At 38.2% G+C, this 19,785-nt stretch overlaps 1 protein-coding gene across 1 annotated transcript in view; it reads left to right on the forward strand.

Moving 5' to 3' along the window:
• Positions 1 to 18,373, forward strand: part of TRAPPC10 (trafficking protein particle complex subunit 10) — a 38,130-nt gene extending 19,757 nt beyond the window's left edge. The window contains exons 11-23 of the mRNA XM_053933117.1: positions 1,770 to 1,861; positions 2,978 to 3,118; positions 4,005 to 4,117; positions 5,168 to 5,682; positions 8,102 to 8,243; positions 9,491 to 9,649; positions 10,310 to 10,539; positions 11,344 to 11,444; positions 11,807 to 11,933; positions 12,620 to 12,790; positions 13,743 to 13,920; positions 14,307 to 14,501; positions 16,316 to 18,373. Of these exons, the coding sequence (XP_053789092.1) occupies positions 1,770 to 1,861; positions 2,978 to 3,118; positions 4,005 to 4,117; positions 5,168 to 5,682; positions 8,102 to 8,243; positions 9,491 to 9,649; positions 10,310 to 10,539; positions 11,344 to 11,444; positions 11,807 to 11,933; positions 12,620 to 12,790; positions 13,743 to 13,920; positions 14,307 to 14,501; positions 16,316 to 16,554 (2,403 nt within the window). The 3' untranslated portion in view covers positions 16,555 to 18,373. The remainder of the gene's footprint in view (positions 1 to 1,769; positions 1,862 to 2,977; positions 3,119 to 4,004; positions 4,118 to 5,167; positions 5,683 to 8,101; positions 8,244 to 9,490; positions 9,650 to 10,309; positions 10,540 to 11,343; positions 11,445 to 11,806; positions 11,934 to 12,619; positions 12,791 to 13,742; positions 13,921 to 14,306; positions 14,502 to 16,315) is intronic.
• Positions 18,374 to 19,785: the final 1,412 nt, after the last annotated feature.

The following is a 19,785-nucleotide window of genomic DNA, read 5'->3' on the forward strand; positions in this document are numbered from 1 at the left end:
TAAAGGTTATTTCTTGCACACTGAACACAACAAGGCTGATTTGTTTAACAGCTGGAACCCTGTAGGGGCCCCGAGTTTCAAATATTTGCATTAACTTTAATATTTGCAGTTATGAGCTGGAAGTTATTATCTGTGGCTATGTATACTCAGATATTAAAAAAGCCAATGTCGTGGCTGTCATGTTCTGCTATCCCAAATTCAGAATTAACTGACTCCTACCCAGAAGAATATTCGTGTATGAATTCAGCTTCCTTTTAAATGGTTTGGGCTTGCATTTTGCAATGAGTATTACATGATTAAAGTTATACTTTTGATTTTTTTAAAAATATATATAAACTGTGGGACATCTGTGGATAATAGGGTTGTACCTCACATAGATTGATGCACAGTGAGGATTCTAATATTATGCATCTTTATTTCCTGACAGCTCCCCAAATGAGGAGCCATTCTAATTATTTCAGGTTTTTTTTTTATTTTGCTGGTTTTGTTTTTCAAATAGAAGATTGTTAAGTAAAACAAAAAACTCTTGACTGTCACAAGAATGTGTTTGATTTTTTGAGCACTTGGTTTAATGGTTTTTGTTGGGTTTTTTGGTTTGTGGTTTTCTTTTTTTTTCAACCAGTTTTGCTTGTTTTGTTTTTTTTTTTTTTTTCCTTAAATAATTTTCCTTTAAAATTTCTCATATTTGCAAATGTCCAATACAGTTTTCTGGAGAAAACTTGAAGGAAAATGGAATACTTTTTTTGAAACATGGAAACTATGTGATACTCAATTTTACAAAGTTTTATCAAAAGGAAAAATCTCAAAACATTTTGTCTGAAGATACTGGGTTTCACTTTTATACTTCATTTATTGATAGGACTAGTTGTGTAGCTGGATCAGAATTAAAATCTTGAGAGTTGCCAGCTTCTCTTAGTTATTCAGTTCCATCTTGCACCTGAAGACCTCTGCTAAGCTCAGCAGTAACTTCCTAAATTTAAGAAACCAAGTGGGATCTGCAGTGTTTGCCAGAGGAATTGCCATTTCTCTTTGTATTTATGACTGCACTTTTATGCAGTGGAAATTCAGATATCAGATACACTCTAAAAGATGGTTTTCTGTGTAGCTGTCATGTAAATATGTACATTTTATGTATACCCATATTTCATCTTGTCCTGTATTCAGTGGACAAGAGCACAGAATTAGTTAAAACTTACTGACACACCTAAGATAATTCATTTGCATTTTTAAAAAAAAGTCTTCTCAGTTTGAAGCCATTCCCCTTTATCCTGTCACAATGTGATGTATTTTTTATATTTTTACATATCTGGCCAGAGTTTATTATGGACTTTTGAGAGAATTTGGATGGTTGAACACATTGTGTGTGTTGTAACTGCTAATTTTGTGAGAAAGGTTTGCTGCTGTTACTAAAGCTTGGGGCAAGGGGAGAGAGGTGACACTTGGACACTGTGGCTGCATTGGAGATTAAGCTTAAAGATGAGGGATAAACTTCAATTTGGGAATGCAAGCAAAATTCCTTTAAGGCACTCTGGTGAAAATAATTATTCTGACTCTTACTTAGCATTCACAGATATGAGATATGACCAGCTGCAAGGAGGAGTGAAGGTGACTTGTTACAAACTGCTGTGTATTTTGTGCTCAGGGTAAATGTGACTCATTCTGGGCATTTTGTTGCAGTAACTTAGTCTCTGGCTCTGAGTTTGTGTGAAATAATCATACAGCTGCCAAAAATACATAAAGCTTATAATGGTTTCTTTTCTTTTATACAGGATCTGTCCCATGCCACCATTGAAATGTACACAAATATTGGAAGAATTCGCTCAGCTAAGCTTGTGGGAAAGGACTTGGCAGAGTTTTATATGTAAATGACTCTTTGAAATGTCCTAAATGCATTGCCTTTGAAAAGGTTGACTGTTATTCCTGAGGAAGATATGCTGTAATTAAACAGGAATTTTAAAAAGTATTTTTTAAAATGGAAAAAAGCCCTATTTCAGGCTGTATTTCAGGGGGAAAAAGAAGAAAACTAGCAATCTCTTTTATCAAACCTTAATTCTCACCTCATGATTTTGTACTCTTACCTTTAACTGTTCTGTGTTCTTTAGCTTGATCCTTTCTTCTTCTGGGGAGTAAAGTCTGGGAAAGTGTAAACTTTGAAACAAGTCAAGAGGCCTCCTTAGGAAGCAGGCTATAGTAAATACAGTTGTTACCTTAACTACATACATGAACTGCATCTATCTAAAAAATGTCTTTGGAGAGTAATCCATTTCATATTTGAGGTTATCATTGCAAAGTTGTTGTTTCCCTTCCTGTGAAATAGTGATTTGATTCCTGATTTCCACTTTTTTTTTTTTTGCTTTTATCCCTGCTCTTCAAATCCACTGAGAAAACCTCCTGCATTTTTCAGTGTCATTTTATTTTTCTTATTTAGAAGAATTTGGGAGTCATAAGTGATTTTTTTTTTTTTTGGAAAATATGTTGGGGCATGCTTCCCACCGATATTCACTTAAGCAGTCTGATCTCCACATTGCAACAGATTCTCCCAAATTAACTTAAATTTTCACCAGAGACAGTAATGTTAGTTTTAAAGACTGCCTTGGAACTGCTGTGTGATGATTAAATTTTCATTGAAGTTTGTTTCTGCTTTAAAATTTTTGAGTAAGCAAATTTTAGTTAACTGTCAGAAGCTTTGGGTGGCTTTTGTTTCATTTGTGGGAGGTTCCTTCACCTCATTTGCTCTGACTTGGGATAGATCTGCATATGGAATAATGACATTAATTGCATTTCAACTTGCTGAAGTGAATTGCAATAAGGAATATGTTGATTTGTTACCAGAAAATTCAAGATCATAACAGTTCACTCAGTTTGTCCTGTATTTGCAGTGTTCTTCCCCCATGAGCACTTTGAGAAAAGATGCAGAGAGATTTCCTGACTACAAAGGTTCTTACATTGCTCTGTGCTCATTTTTTCATTTCCCAAGGAGGAAGAAAGGTCCCCAGAAGGCAGAGGTGTATCTTCAAGGAGCACTGAAAACCTACCTTGCTGAGGGCTGGGCGCTGCTGGTCACACACACGAGGAAGCAGCTGGCTGAGTGTCAGAAGCAGCTTGGGCAGATAGAAAAGTATCCTCTAACAGGCAGAGCCACAGCAATAAAGACAGGAGAAAATGATGCTTGGGATTATTTTTCTGACACACCTCTAGCTTTTATTTAACAGTAAAGACTGCCAGACATTCTGAGTCTGAGCTGAGACAGCTGAGTTATTTGATACCATGGAGTGTATTTCGGGGGTTGTTCTGTTGTGCTGATTTTTGGTTTGTGTGCTTTTAGAACATGACATATTATACATGTCAGCCTCCTTTGCAAATTTATTATTAAATAAAACAATGAAAGCTTTTCTAGATTTGAGCTGCAGTATTTACAAAATATTCTCGCATCACTTTTAAACACTTCTAAATTTTTCTGCTTCAGTGCAAATGCTCATAAGGAATCTGAGCCAGTAATATTGCATTCTTAACTAAATATTCAAGTGATCATTTATATCTCCAGCACTTAAAAATTTAAAGAATGTCTTGTGACTTAGTTATGGTAAGTGATGCTGTAACATCTGGCAGATTCTCAGCCAGGTAAATTGGAATGAAATAGAATACTCAAGATTATTTAGTGCTAAATGTTGGCCAGTGTGATGCAAAACACTGTGTCTTTAACTTGCACACAGCATGGATTATTGTCAAATAATGAATTTTCTATGCTCATGAATCTTTTTAGATGAGGCAAGATTGCACTGGTTAATTATGGATCATGTTTTTAGTAAGTCTGCTACAAAAGATGCAGAAGTATCTTTCAGATGATGGTAAATTCCATTTTTTCTTTTCTAGTGGAAAAGTACAGAGATGATAACCGAAAGTCCTGTCTCTAAAGCTCAGAAAAGCAGTACTTGAATGTCTTGTTTTCAGTTAAATGTGTAATTGTTGTGGGTTTCTATCTCCTCTTTCCTTAACTTCATTAGTTATCTCCAAACAAGCAGCCTTTTAGCTGGTGATAATCACTTAACAGAAGAGGAACGCAAAAGATTTTGCCAAGAAATACTAGATTTTACCAATCAGCAAGCAGAGAACCAAGGTAAGTCTGGATCTTAAAACTTAAACTACTCCAACTTAAGTTGCAGGAATCATCTCCAACTTAAGTTGGAGTTGTTCCCTAAAGGTAGATGGGAAGGCTTTTTCTGATTGGCTTAATTATTTTGTGTATAATTTCTGAACTTGTGTTTTCCAAAATATTTATAAATCTACTCTAATGCAGAATAGTCAAAGATGAAAGGATAATTAACATTTTCATTCTGAATACTGCAAAGTCTTTGTTTTCCTTCAGTTATGTTTCTCTGCTTTAACAGCCCATAATTTACTGTGTGTTGAGTTTTTTCAATTCCTAACCTATCTTTGTCTCTCAGTGCTGGCATGCAAGTGGCAGCTCTGTGATGGTACATCCTGGATTTTGATGTTAGATCTGTGCCCATCCACTTGCAGTTTATTATTTTGTCCATCCCATTTCCTCTCTCTTCTTCATGCTCCTTCAGTAATATCTTCTTGTCAGATATTAATCCTAATCTTGTCAGATACTAATCCTAATTCAAATTCATATGGAATACTTCCTGTAGATCTGAAGACTGCTTAGTTTTATGCAGAAATTTTTTCTTAATGATTTGATGTACCATAAGTAATATGTTACTTTAGACTTGATTCTTAATTATTTTTAGGTACTGCCTTAGGGTTGTTTTTGGAATGTAGACAAAAGAATGAAAACCCCTTGCATAGCAGAGCTGCTGGCTCAAGGCACCAGCCTGATTATTAGTTTCTTAAACTTGTACAAGCTCTGGGAAGTTGGTCACTTAATGTTACTGTGTTCTGTAGTAATGAAATGTTCAACTTCTGCTTAGACAATCTCTCTTAATTCAGTTGTTTTTAATAGCCTGGAAATGAAAATTGTAGTCTAAGTAAAACAAATCTCAGCATCTTTTAACTCTCATGAGAGATAAAAAATTGATTTGTTGTGAAATAATTGTTGAAAAGTTGTTGATCCATTTGATTCTAGGGATTGAATTTTTAAGAGGAAAATTTTGCTCATCTCCAGCAGCACTGGAGAATAATAAAATCCCTGTTTTTATCTTTCCAGGTCAAAAGGTTATATTGCCTATGCACTCCTTTGCCCAGCTGAAAACTCTGCATTTTGACCCTCCAAATGCTGTTGTCCACGTGGGTGGAAAGTTGTCCATCGAGTTGACTTTGCTGAGCCAAATGCCCATCCCTGTCCAGGTGGACCAGGTTGCCATCCACGTTCACTTCAGCATTGAGAAGAACAGCTACAGGAAAACAGCCGAGTGGCTCACCAAGCACAAAACTTCCAACGGTGTCATCAGCTTCCCAAGTGAAATTGCAGGCTTGCCTTTGTCCAGAAACAGCCTGCCAGCACTGGAGCTGGCTGAAATGTACGAGAGGAGCCCCTCGGACAACTCCTTGAACACAGCAGGAATCATATGCAAGAACGCGCACATGCTGCTGCGGCGGCAGGAGAGCAGCAGCTCCCTGGACATGCCCTCGGGGCTCACTTTGGAAGATGGGGCTCACGTCTTGAAGTGCAGCAACTTGACTCTGGAACCAGGGGACAATAAAATAACCTTCAATATTCAGGTATGTTTTTTGTATCTGGGTGATTGTAGCACTCGTGACAGAGAAACTAGAAATGCTGGCTGAGGAAGAGCGTTGTGCTGGTGAGTGGTGCCTGTTATTATATATACAGGTATTGCTTCCTGTTACACTTGGATCATCCATTCCCCTCGCAGCTTTTTGTTCTCCTCCATCATTTCCCTTTCAAGGATGCCGTTGTGTTTATGCTAAAACATACAGATGACTCTTCTTGAAATCATTTGAGTCAGCCTTCCTAAACCTGTTTTAAACATCTTGACTATTGCTGCTGAAAATTGAACTGATAAATTCATATACAATATAATGTACTGTTCATGAAGTCTGCCTGTGCTGTTGAGGTCATTCAGAATAACGTCTAAAAGCTTTGATGTGAATTCTTTTTCTAGCCCTTCAGTGATAGTGTGGTTAAATTTGGTTGGCAGCCTTTTCTTCTCTGCAGAGTGTGGTAGAATAATTTTTCACTTGGCGGATGTAGTAAACCTACCTGCAAGAAGTTGAGATCAGCTACAAGTATTTGAATTTAGAAGATGTTAGAATTAAAATTGTCCCCATTAGTCATCTAACTAAGTTAACTAACTTACTAGTTATCTTATCTGTGGAATGGCAGTGCAGTCATTTGAACTACCTACTGGCCTAATTTCTGAGGTTTCTCATCCTTTCATAGGATTGGGACTGGTTAATGGGATTTGGACCAGAGGCCTTGGTGGCTGGAAATGCAATATTCTGTAAAATGAATTCACATGTATGTAAAAGTGGATTTCAGATGAAGGAGCATTACTAGAAGAGATTTGTTAGGGACTGCACTAAGCTGGCATTTGGAGTTAGTGGGATCAGGATGCAATTGGAGACACCAAAAGAAGATATGGATGAAAAGCTAGATAGAGCTCTACTTTGAATTTGTCAGGTTCTGCTGTGGAGGATGGACACTGGAGGATGGACAGCCTTACTTTTATAACTTCGCTATTTTCCCAACCTTCCTTTCAAGAAAAGAACTTTGCATGGGAAGACTGCTCAGTGTGAATCCCACAATATAGTTAATTAAGGCATGATGTACCTAGGAGAAATCTGAGTATGTTATAATATTAACAGTGTATTATTTGATAAAACAAAGAAAGCTCCTCTAGATATGAGCTGCAGTCTTTACAAAATATTTATTAAAAATCCATTATCATTGTAGTAATACATTCTGTCACTTCTACTGGATTACACAGCTGGCCAGAGGATAGAAACTGATCAGAACTTGTTTTCTGGATTTTCTTAAATTAATGCTTAATTGCACCACTTCTGCGGGAAGAGGAATGACTGTGCTTCTGTGACCCAGAGGGAGTTTGATAATTTCTGTAGACCTTACACTGGTGATTAACATTATTTATCCTGACAGCAATCTTCCATTTTTTTCCAAGCCTTAAAAGAGATCAAAAAGCATTGTCTAAAATCTTGAGACCAATATTCCCATCCCATATTAAGATTTAAAGTATGTATATATTATGTATTACTCTAGTCATGCTTTTCTGGTTTTTAAGGGCTAAAATGTAGTGACTTTAATGTCAGAATGCATAATACTGAATTTCAGTCTGGATTTGCCATGTAAATAACTGCATGAGGTTTGACTGTTGAGTTGGTACAGCTTTTCTCCATAACTAGTAGACTTATTTAATTATACCCATTTATGGGTATTTATGTATTACACTTGGAAAGTGGTACATGAAAAAAAAGAAATCACTTCCCATTGCATAGCAGTCCCTAAGAGTAAATAGAATCAAGAATAAATATACTAGAAGGTGTTACAGATCTGCTTCTGTTTTTAATCTTATCAAGAAACATCCAGAATCCCATTACTCAGGGTATGGGAGGAGTTGGAAATGAAATATGTATGTGTTACTTTCTTGTAAACATTGACTCAGGGTGTGTGGTGGAGAGTGTTTGAAATCAATAGCTGGAGCTGAAAGCTGTGCTTTATACAAATGCTGTAGGATTTTATGATTGTTTTTATGAATTAGCCAAATAAGCATAGGTGTTGTTTAGGTACATAATAATGTTTTTTCATGTATGTTGCACTTTGGGGGGGAACCAACCAACAAACAAGGCAAAACACAACCCGAAGTAACAAATTAACAGCATGGCAACTATGTTCGTTTTCCTGATTATTAGTGCTAGTTAATTATGATGTTTTCTCTTGAATCAGACAGCACTCTAAAGCTCCTATCTTAATGGGGCAAAAGGTGCTCCTTAGTGTAAATCTTGTCATTTACTCAGAAAATTGAGTTTTCTGAAATCTGCAGTTTTAACTTACCCAAAGTACCTCATAAAAATGAGATGGAAACATTCTGTTCTTTAGTAGAGGAATTGTTCTAGAAGTATTTTCTTAAAATTAAGAAAAAAATTCAAATGTTTTTCTTCCAAGGCCAAAGAACCTGGGACATACACGCTCAGGCAGCTGTGCACTTCAGTGGGAAAGGTGCAGTTTGTCCTTCTTCACATCTACCCCATCGTGCAGTACGATGTGTACTCCCAGGAGCCCCAGCTCAAAGTGGAGCCCATGACTGGTAGGTGCAGTGACTGTGCTGAAGCTGCTTTGATGATTCCTCTTTTGCTCCTGTGGGAATAGAGAAAGTGTTTCATGGCTTCAGTATTACTCAGTTTGCCTTACTCTGCTTTGTGAGTCTAAAATACAACCTTGCTTTTCAAATTATCCATCATCGTGTCCTGCCAGTAATGGCTGGTTTTGAACAACTGATTCCAGTGCTTGGCTCTGGACACTTAGTGTCACTTTTGAACCTTGATTTGAATATGTATTATCACTGAAATATCAGGTGTGATTTGAGCTGCCACGCTGACTAGAAGTGAATATTTACATTTGTAATTGACTGAGCTCCTTATTGGTTGTGATCACAGGATCAGTTAGGCTGGAAAAGACCTCTGGGATCGAGTCCAACTTATGGCCAAACACCACCTTGTCACCCAGACCATGGCACTGAGTGCCACATCCAGTCTCCCTTTAAACACCTCCAGGGACAGTGACCACCTCCCTGGGCAGCCCGTTCCAATGTGTACTCTCCCTTTCTGTGGAGAAATTCCTCCAAATTTAATGCTAGAGTCCCTTTGATATTTACAAGAAATAAGTAAGAAATGGGATTCTCTACTAGAGAGGCTATAAACTTATTAAAAATGAATACTGAATGCATCCATTGATTTCAGGGACAGGTGAACACTAGTTGTAGTGTTTATTAGAGTATATAAATGGAAGTTAATAATGATTTGTTTTCAGGCTACTGAGTGTGGCAGCTGAGGAGTTAATACAAATTTTGTGCTGGCACTCCAGGTTGCAGTGTGTGGATAAGGAAGGACAGGCATATTGGGCATAAATCAAATTAGGGACCCCTGTGAAACTGATAGCTGTGATTCTGTGTGCACATTGGCATTCTTGTTGTGCTGATCATGTAAATACAGCATGTGGGTGTGACTGGAATCACAGGTGTGAAAATACAGAGCTGTCTGCAACCTGGAGAGCTTTAAAAGCTTAGTAAATTCTTTGGGGTTATTGTATTTCACTGAAATCTGTGCTAGAGAGACAGCTCATCTAAGCCATCCAAGATGCAGTGGGTGTGACCTCTCAGGTTAAAAGCAGTGGTTTCCCCACAAGTTGTATCTGAGCTGAGCTTAATGTGTCCCATAACACCAAAACCCCAGACTTGTAAGTTACCCCAGTGTGTGACCAACTGTCTGCTAACAAGCCTTAGTGCATTGTAACCATGTGCTGGAATCTGTTAACAATTCCTGCTCTGTCCTCCAGAAAGCCTTTTGGCTGGCATTCCCCAGAAGGTGAAGTTCACAGTGACCACTGGTCACTACACCATGAAGAGCGGGGACACTCTGCAGCTGAGCAACGCGGATGCCATGCCCATCCTGTACCACCCTGAGAGCAAGGCTGTGATCTACTCCAACACCAGGGGTAAGCCAGGAACTGAAAAGGAATCATCTTTAAAAGGCTGACAAGTTCAGTCATCCTGAAGATTAGTACTTACAGCATTAAGAACACTGACACTGTTTGTCCATAGTCATTATTAAGAACAATTTTAAGGATTTGCAACTGATAACTTCAGTGCAAGAAAGCTCTTAAACTTTCACCCCCCAAGGTGTAGTGGGAACTTTGACAAACATAGCTGGACAATTTTACTTCCATTGATGAAATCCAGAAGGCGGATGAAACTGCTGCATGTGTGTCCAAGGTTGCTTGAAGTGAAATTATGAAACTTAACAAGGTGCTTTGACTTTGTAAAAACATGAATTAGTGTCTTATGATGGGCTAAAGTAGCTCTTTAGCTGGTTTGAAGTTTGTTGTTAAATTGCCCTCTCAGTTCTTTCCTGAACAATAGGAGCCTTTTATTACATGGAATGTGGTGGGTACTTTCCTGCAGTTAAATAAGGATAGAGCACTACTCCTGGGAAGTTAAATATTTAACATGTGCAGAGTATAGCTGCTTTGCAGAGGTTACTGTGGAGTTTTTTAACATGGTTTCTCATTGCTGTTTTTGCAAACATTGCTGGAAAGTGGTTATGGCACCACATATTTTTCTATTATTTTCTCTTTTTCCATTCTACACATCTATAGAAAAGATCTCAGAGTCATCATTAAGGATTCAGTCATCTGAGAAGATCACAAGCATCAGCTTGCCAGTGGCTCCTGCTTACCATGTGATTGAATTTGAACTAGAAGTCATGTATTTGCCATCAGCCACAGAATCTGCAGTGGAGAAGGGAAATACTAAAAATAAAGAAAATCATAGAAAAAACAAAGAGAAGCAGAAACAGGACAACTGCATGGCTACTGTTGATCAAAAAGTAAGATGTAGTTTAACTTTTTTATTATGAAATGTATTTGATTGCAGGAGTAAACACTTCACTAAATAGAAGTGAGGGGGAACTTGCTTGTTTGGAACTTATTTTCTTTCAAAATACATATATGCAAAAATCATAGTGAATGTTAAAATGTAAAGAAATTGTAAATACAAGCAGAAATATGCACTGTTGTTAAAAAACTGTCAGCTGTTCCCTTGGCTAGTAATCTAACTTTTAGTGTTTTAACACAGTTTATAAAGCATGGAGGGTACCTGTGTCTTTGTAAAAGGTAGCATGGTGTTCTTTTAATTCCAGCTTCTGATTCATGGGAAAGATGAAGTCAAGTGTGCTGCTTCAATTTAAAACAAATATACATTAAATGCATTTTTTTAAATATTTTGAGCTTGTATTTAATATATTAAATTATTATAAAGACATTAAAATAATAGATCTTATAGCAGTTTATTTGATACTGACCTTTACCAGGGGTAAAGGTGTCAGAGATGCCATTTTTTTTCTTCTATTCCCCTTCCTTTTTTTATAGTCTTTAGAACTGGGTATGTCAGTTCCTAGAGGAAAAGCTGCTTTGAGATGTCATATCCCACTCACAGGCAAACAAAAACCTGTTCTTTTTTTCAGATTAGATTTTACATACTGATTTTTTAAAAATGTTTATTTCTTCCCCTCCTGGATGCATTAGATATAGACACTTGATGAGAAAAGTTTCACTTAGAAAGGAGAAAAAAAGCAAAACCATTGTGCCAAAGACCATTGCAAATAAGAACTGTGTTCCTTTCTTTCCTTTAGGTGACCATTGATTGTCCTTGGTCGATTTACTCCACTATTATTGCATTAACATTCTGCATACCCTTTAATGCCAAGCATTCCTTGTTGTCAGCTGGCAAACGGTAATGTACTCATTATTTATTTATTGTTCCTTCCTTCTTATAAAGTATGGAGCTGTATGAGGTTTCATAACTCATATTTATAGCAGTCTTTTTTTTTTTTTTTTTTTAATATATAAGTTGGGCTTTTACTATCTTCCCCCTGGAAGCTTGTGCATTTCCTCTCGTGTTCTTTCATGACAATAAAACAAATTTGTGGTTTTGGAAATAAGACTACAGGAGGAACCCAGTTATCCTGTTGGTGTGTAGTTCTTTGGTTTTGTTTAATGTCAAAGAGGATGTTTTACAGCCTTGTTTTATGGACACGGACTCTTCCAATGTAACTCTTCAGTTTTTATTGAGAATTTTTTTTTCACATTTTTCAGGAAATATGTGCAAGTCTGCGTACAGAATTTGTCAGAACTCTGTTTCCAGCTTTCAGACTACAGCCTAAAAAATTCTGCTGAGTGTACAGATTTGCAGCTGGTACCCCTCAACCCTGCATCTCAACAGGTAAAATTCACTTGCTGATTTATTCAATTTATTCATCTTATGGTTGCAGTTTGTCATTGGGTTTTAGGAAAAAAAAATCAGGTAGAGACAGTTTTCCAATTAAATACAGCTGTAAACCTGTTCAGTTCCAGAACAGTTTCTTACCATAGACTCATAGAAAGGTTTGGGTTGGAAGGGGATTTGAAGATGAGCAAGTTCCAATCCCCTGTCCTGGGCAGAGACACCTTCCACTAGACCAGGATGCTCAGAGCCCCATCCAACCTGGCCTTGAACACTTCCAGGGATGGGGCATCCACAAGTTCCCCGGACAACCCTGAAGTTTCTGTCAGCCTTGTCTGAAGATATTAAAGTGTTCATTCTTGGTGCCTAGAAAAAGTATATAAGAACATATTAATAATATTATTAGATTTGACTTTTGATTAAAATATTTTTCAATATTAAATTGAACTTCACTGAATGTGAAGTGTCTCCTCTTGAAACATTTGATTCTGACAGTGAAATGGATCCTTCCTTTTAAAAGGATGTGCATTGTCAAAAAGATTGTGTTAGTCATTTTGTTGCATATTTCCCTAATGATTTATTGAGTTGTACCAACGTCAGAACAGACAAACATATATTCATGTGTGCATTTCCCCTTCTTTCTCAGAGGAAGGAAGCAGCTAACACTCTAAAACATTCTTTTTCAGGTCGTGTACAGTAAGCAATCAATATTCTTTGTATGGGAATTGAAGTGGACAAAAGAGCTTCCTCTCTCCTTGCAGTGCCTGTTTTCAGTCAGCTTTTGTCCAGCTACCTCTGAAGAACAGTCTCTTACCTTGAAGCCGTTCACTTATGAATTCCAAGTGGAAAATTTTTTTGTAAGTACTCTTCTAAATCATAAGGTAGCATATCTTAACTGAATATGGGTTTCCTAAGAAGTGAAAAGGGAAAACCAAGAAATCTATTAGAAAAATTCTGTTTATATCATGAGGTTGATACGTACTTAGAATCATTGGAAAGTCAGTTTATGAGTGACAGAGCTGCAGCCTTATGTGATGTTGTGGAATCATATCCTTGCCATAGAAATGTGGTGAGGGCTGTAACTTGTGCTCAATCCTGTTCCATTTTTTTACTGTTCTCACCTTCCTGGGTTTGTGCCATGGAGATTTGTCTGCAACTTACTGAGCTGCTTTTTCCCTGCTGGCTTAAGATTGTATTCTCCAAAGCAAATTGCAATTTGCAAAATAATCTTTGCTATTGAAAGCATCTGAGTAGTTTTTTGCAGTGCTTGAGATGAGCTTCTCTAATGAAATATTTAGGGTTTTCTAGGCCATTATCTGAAATGTTTCTTCTTCCCCTTTATGGACAAACTTTTTATTCCTTTGATAAGCTAGGAAGCTCATAGGCTAGGTAGAATTCCTTTAATAGAAAGTTTTATCAACATTATTTAATCTCATCTCTAAACTCAGTGTTCCCCTTTGTGATGCTTGGGTAAAAAGCAGCATCATGAGGATACTCTTGTTTTTTAAATCCTTTTGTCTGTTTTCAATGTTTTCTACCTGCTTGTTGCAAACTGGCATTGAGCAACATTTCAGGTGTTTGTTTGCCTACTGCCATGCACAGCATTCCAGGATTCCATGTCTATGATTTTATTCAACTGAGCAAGATAATGAAGTGAACATTACTTATAAGTGATTATTGAATTAAGAAGATTTAACAGGATGTGTCTGTTATGTGTAAAGTTGGTACTGTACCCATTGTCCAGTTCAATTTAAACATAAATAAACCACCCCTTTTTTCTTGATAACAGCACTGTTTTCTTCCTGACAGACATTGTACCATGTGAAAACTGAAATCTTCCCACCCTTGGATGCAGAGTACTGTAAAACAGGCTCACTCTGCTCCTTAGAGGTGTCCATCACCCGGCTTGTTGCGCTCTCTGAGGTTGACAGAGATGAAGCATTAACAGAATCAGATGGATATTGCACAACAAAACTTATGTATGAAGGTAAGACTGTTTTTCTTAAGCATTTTAATAAATTTCCCCCTATTTTTTTCTTGACAATAACATTTGCCAGATTTGCTATGGCGTAAATTCCTTTATTGTGGGTACAGCTGCTTAGTAAAGCAGTTTTCATTTTGCTAGACTGGGAATAGTTTTTCTCCTCATTAATCTTCCTTCCAGTGGAATAGAAATATTCTTCAGACTGGATGGATACATGCTTGAGGCCCAACTATGGTTCCTTTCTTACCTTGCACAGCTCTTCACACATAAAAGCTGGTGGGCTTTTAGATGTTGCTAAAATGCAGATTTTCAAAGTGCTTTAAAATTATCCTGAGGGTTCTCCATTTTTCACAGAAGAACTTTATAGTGTTTTCTCTTTATTCTTGCAGTTGTTGACAACAGTAGTAACTGGGCAGTCTGTGGAAAAAGCTCTGGAGTGATTTCTATGCCTGTAGCACCTCGAGCAACTCACAAAGTGCACATGGAAGTGATGCCGCTGTTTGCTGGGCATCTGCCTTTCCCTGATGTCAGATTGTTTAAATACCTCCCTCACCATTCTGCTCACTCCATGCAGCTTGATGCTGGTAAGGCCAGTTTGACCACGTGGCTACTTACAGAAATTACTCTGCTTTTCCTGTGTTCTTGTGTAAAGAGAAAAGCAAAGCAAGAAATACACTGACAATATATGGACCAGGTACTCACAGGTGTCTTTGCTAACTTCACTCACAGTCCTAAATTGAAACTTGCTCTAAGGGGAACTTCAAATTTGGGTTGCCACCTAAATCTCTGAGGAGGAATAATAAATGCATTGTTCTCTTATGTTTCCTTTAAAGATTAGTATGCAAATCAGTTTTCACTTGATTTATAATCAAGTGAAAACTGTTTGATAGCCCTCTAATCCTGCAGTTCCACTTTCTCTAAATTTTGTGTGTCTTCATTAGTATTGTGATTTTTCCCAGTTTTCAAGGGATTGAATGTGAAATAAAAGTACTGCTGAAAATGTAGGCCATTCAATTAGATGCAGAGTTCAAATTACCACAGTCATGTAGAGTATTTATCTGTACTGAGTAGTCCCAGAGCTGCAGTGAAAATTCACTCATAGAAGCAACATAGCTTTTGTCAATGGAGCTGCTAGTGTGCATCCTTCTAGCTTGTGACAGATGTGAGGTCATGCTACTGAAATTTTCCTTCACAGAATCACAGAATCATGAGGTTGGAAGAGACCTCTAAGATCATCAAGTCCAACCTATGCCCTAACACCTCAACTAGACTATAGCACCAAGTGCCATGTCCAGTCTTTTTTTAAACACATCCAGAGATGGTGATTCTACCACCTCCCTGGGAAGACAATTCCAGTACTTTATTATTCTTTCAGTGAAATTTTTTTTTCCTATTATCCAACCTGTACCTTCCCTGACGTAGCTTGAGACTGCGTCCTCTTGCTCTGTCAGTTGCTGTCCAGTGGAAGAGACCAATCCCACCTGTCTAGAACCTCCCTTCAGGAAGTTGTAGAGGGCAATAAGGTCACCTCTAAGCCTCCTCTTCTCCAGGCTAAACAACCCCAGCTCCTTCAAACATTCCTCACAGGGCTTGTGTTCCAAGCCCCTTTCCAGCCTTGTTGCCTCCTCTGGACGCGCTCAAGTTCCTAAACTGAGGGCCCAGAACTGGACACAGCACTCAAGATGTGATCTTACCAGCACTGAGTACAGGGGAAGAATGACCTCCCTACTCCTGCTGGTCACACAATTCCTGACCCAGGCCAGGATGCCATTGGCTTTCTTGGCCACCAAGGCACACTGCTGGCTCATATTCAACCAGCTGTCGACCAGCATCCCCAGGTCCCTTTCTGCCTGGGCACTGTCCAGCCACACTCTCCCCAGCCTGTAATGCTGTAGGGGATTTTTGTGGCCAAAATGTAGAACTCGGCACTTAGACTTACTAAACTTCATGCTGTTGGACTCTGCCCATCCATCCAACCGATCTAAGTCTCTGCAGAGCCCTCCTTCCTTCCAATAGATCAACACAAGCTCCCAGCTTAGTGTCGTCTACAAATTTACTAAGGAAGGACTCTATGCCCTCATCCATGTCATCTATAAAAATATTAAACAGAACTGGTCCCAGTGCAGACCCCTGAGGGACACCACTGGTGACTGGCCCCAGCTGGATGCTGCACCATTCACCACCACTCTCTGGGCCCGGCCATCCAGCCAGTTTCTAAACCAATGTAATTCACTCTGTTACATCTGGTGCTGGCCAAAATTGTGCACAGACTGTTACCTCAGCAGAGATGATCAATAACTGTGAACATGTGTTAAGGTGACTGTCGGAGCTCTGAAATGACCTTTTAGAGTTAATTGGTAGAATAAAGCTCTCTTTTTTTTTTTTTGTTCTCAAACAGATAGCTGGATTGAAAACGATAACCTGTCTGTGGACAAGAATGTGGATGAGCAGGCTGACAGCAGCAGCATCAGGAGCAGGGGGAGCCTGCATTCCACAGCCAGTGGGGAGCACAAGGGTCTGCCCATGCCCCGGCTCCAGCCCTTCTCCCCGGGCCAGGTCTTCAACAGCAGCACAGGGATGCAAATCCTGGTCATTCCCAGCAAGGACGACCACGTTCTGGAGGTCAACGTCACGTGACAGCTCGGAGTGGAGACCAGGAACCCGTTAGGAACTGGATATGAAAGCACTTTATGGGATAATGACCTGCTCAGTCTTCATTGCAACATTAACTCCAAGGAGACCTGTGGCACTCGGCGTGTACTGGCCATGGAAGCACCAGACAATTGTATCAATTTAAATGTACAGTGAGGCTTGTGTCAGCTAGTTTATATTGCCACTTTAGTATGTTTTGTGTCAGCTATTGGGTTTTCTTCCTGCAGTCACATCCCTGCATCACAACAACCAACACAGGGCAACAAGAAGCAAAAAATCCAAATCTTTGGACCACTTCTTTATTTTTGTCAGGCAGCTGAGAGATTTGTGTCATGCTTCCTACATACTTTAGAATGTAGAATTGGATGATGTAATTATCCAAATCTTGAATTTTTATGTAATAATTTACAGGCTTTTCCACACATGTGCCAGAAACATAACAGAACATACAACAACACATTCACTGGTCTAACAGTTGCTTTTCTAGTTTGCTTTTATTTTGTTTGTTTGATCATTGTTAATTCCTGCCACTGCAATTTTATATTAAACTTCCATCATTTGCATACTTAGATGCATGGAAGAGCTACTGCTATAAACAATCTTAACTGAATAAAATTCCTTAATTTTCTGAGGCTTTCACCTTCACAGAGTAGACACTGTGATGTCACATATTATATGATTTTTTTTTTTTTTTAGGGTGGGCTTTGGGTTATCCTCTTGCATATTTCTTACCAAAGAAAGATATTGATAGAATTTAATTATAAATTATTTGGCTTATTGAGTTCCCAGATTAATTTCTTTTATTACTATTTCCAAGTGGCTTGGTTTGCTGCCCCAATTTTTAAGTTGGGGCAAAAATTTCAGTATGATGTGATACTTGAACAGTCCACCTTTCATCATAAAGGCTTAGTGTAATTATTACTGATTAGAGGCCAGACTTGTGCATTCATGATGAAAGAAGGAGGTTGGTTTGATACAGGAAAGCTTGCAGATGTAGAATAATCGTGAAGCAAAGTTAAAACATGTAACTTAAAGAATTTCATTATTTATATCTGAAATGTAAATACAAAAAATGTAAAAAAAAAAAAGTGTAATTTTTGTGAATGTTGCAAATTCACCTGTGACTGGAAAAATTACAACTTCTTCTGATGTCCTGCTTCTGATATTGAAACTTGTGCATTTAATGTGAGAATGACCTTTTCTACTTGCAGATCTATAATGGTGCGTTGTCAACAGACTCCACAGAGGAAACAGTCCCATGTCAAATACTTGTCAACAAAACTTAAGTGAGGAGCTGCTCATTAGACAAACTCATTGTTATTATTTTCTTTTCTTCTGCTAAATTACAAAGGGGAAATAAAAAACAAACCCTCTTTCCAAAAAGAACCACAAATAAGTTAAAAAATGAATAGGCACCCTGCACTGGTCTAAACATTTTACTTTATTTTTTATTTAAAAATTCTAATTAGATGTATAAAGTAGACCTGCTAGCTGAAAATGTTCTTATTATGCATCTTCTTTCTGTGAAGGAATGCCCTTTCTCTGTGGAAATCATACCATTTTATTCTGGATAAAACCCAAAGCATCATTTAGTGCAAATGACTGCTGGGATTCTTTGACTGGAAAAGGTAAAAAGTTAGTGACTTTGACACTGCAGGTATTATTAATTCCATTTTCATGGTTTGCTATTAAATCATTTTTCACATTGTTCTGTAATATACTGTTAGATTAAACACATTGTACTAAGATTGTTTAATGAAATTGTAAGCGTTACAGTTCTAAATATACATGTTTTAAAAAGAAATCAGTTTCTCTGCTGCTGTGAGTTCTGTTTGGTTTGGAGGAGTGATTGTTTCATCTGCTTTAACCACAGCTGCTTTTGTCTGCAAAAATCAGATTTGTTACCTGGTGTGCCATTACACACTTGAGGGAGACATTGATTATTTATTTATTTCAGAGTTGCAGCCTCTGGAGCCTCCACAGTATTCCTGGAGTCTCCACAGTATTCCACAAATCCAGCACACCCCTTCAGACTTTTCCTGCTGTTATTTATACACAGAAATTCAGTGTTGGCAACCTCCCAGGTGCAGCCCTTCTATTATGAATGGTTAATAATTTTCACACAAATTGTGTAATCCCAGCTGATTTCTGTGCATCCTCCAGGGAAGGGTCTTCACCTGGGCAGGCTCTTTTTGCCCTGTAGGCCCGACTTTTAGTATAATAATAATAAAATTGTTTATAATAATTATAATTATTATATTATTATTAATAACAATTATGTATTATTATAATAATAAAATAAGTTATAGGATACCTGGACCTCTTTTGCCAAGTTAGCAACATATGTAAGACATACATTCATATCTTGATTTACTTCATCCTTAAAGCTTGTTAGTTCCAGGATATCCATAACTAAGGGATGCTGCTCTCTGTACCACTGATTAATTCTCCTTCCTTGCTGATTAGGCTTAGAAGTATACAAAGATCAATCACCAAAGAACATCCTGACTTAAGTTAATTTTGATATATTCCATCCACATTTTGCAACACTAACACCTGTGCGTGATTATCCAAGGACCCAGCTGAAGGAGCATGGACAGTAAGGATTTAATGGATTGCTAAGCCTCAAACACCAATAGCCATTCAAAAGGGAGGGCAGCATCTTTCTGGTGCCAGTTTTGCTGTTCAGGTCCATGGTGGCCACACAACCCCCAGTGCAGGTGCAGAAGTGGGGTCATGGAGCTGGCAAGACCAAGAGAGGGGGACTGGGACCACCAAGGACCCCAAAGCAGCCCGTGACACCTTCAGCAGGTGGTGTGTGCCCCAGTCTTGTACCAGACATGAAGAATTCCCTTCCTGGGGAGGGATCTGGGTGTTCCAATGCTAATCTGAATGTACATAACACAAGGAAATTTTTGTTCTGTGGGCCCCCATCCCCAAAGGATTGAGACTATGACCATCTCTCTGACCAAGGGACATTGAAATGACAACACTCAAGTCTCATCACTAGATTCGTGGGTGTTGTTATGTTTCCACTATCTGCTCTTACCCGCTCCTTCCCTTTCTTTCTTAAGTATTTTTTTCGCGATACTATTACACTTTCATTGTGAAGAATTAAACTGGCCACCAACATCCTTTCCACTGCAATAAAACTGCTTTAAAAGAAACCTCTCACATCTATGCACCGGGCATTCAGCGTTGTTCCACTCTTATTAC

Source organism: Vidua chalybeata, chromosome 2 (assembly GCF_026979565.1).
Source record: "Vidua chalybeata isolate OUT-0048 chromosome 2, bVidCha1 merged haplotype, whole genome shotgun sequence".
In the NCBI taxonomy this organism is placed as follows: Eukaryota; Metazoa; Chordata; class Aves; order Passeriformes; family Viduidae; genus Vidua; species Vidua chalybeata.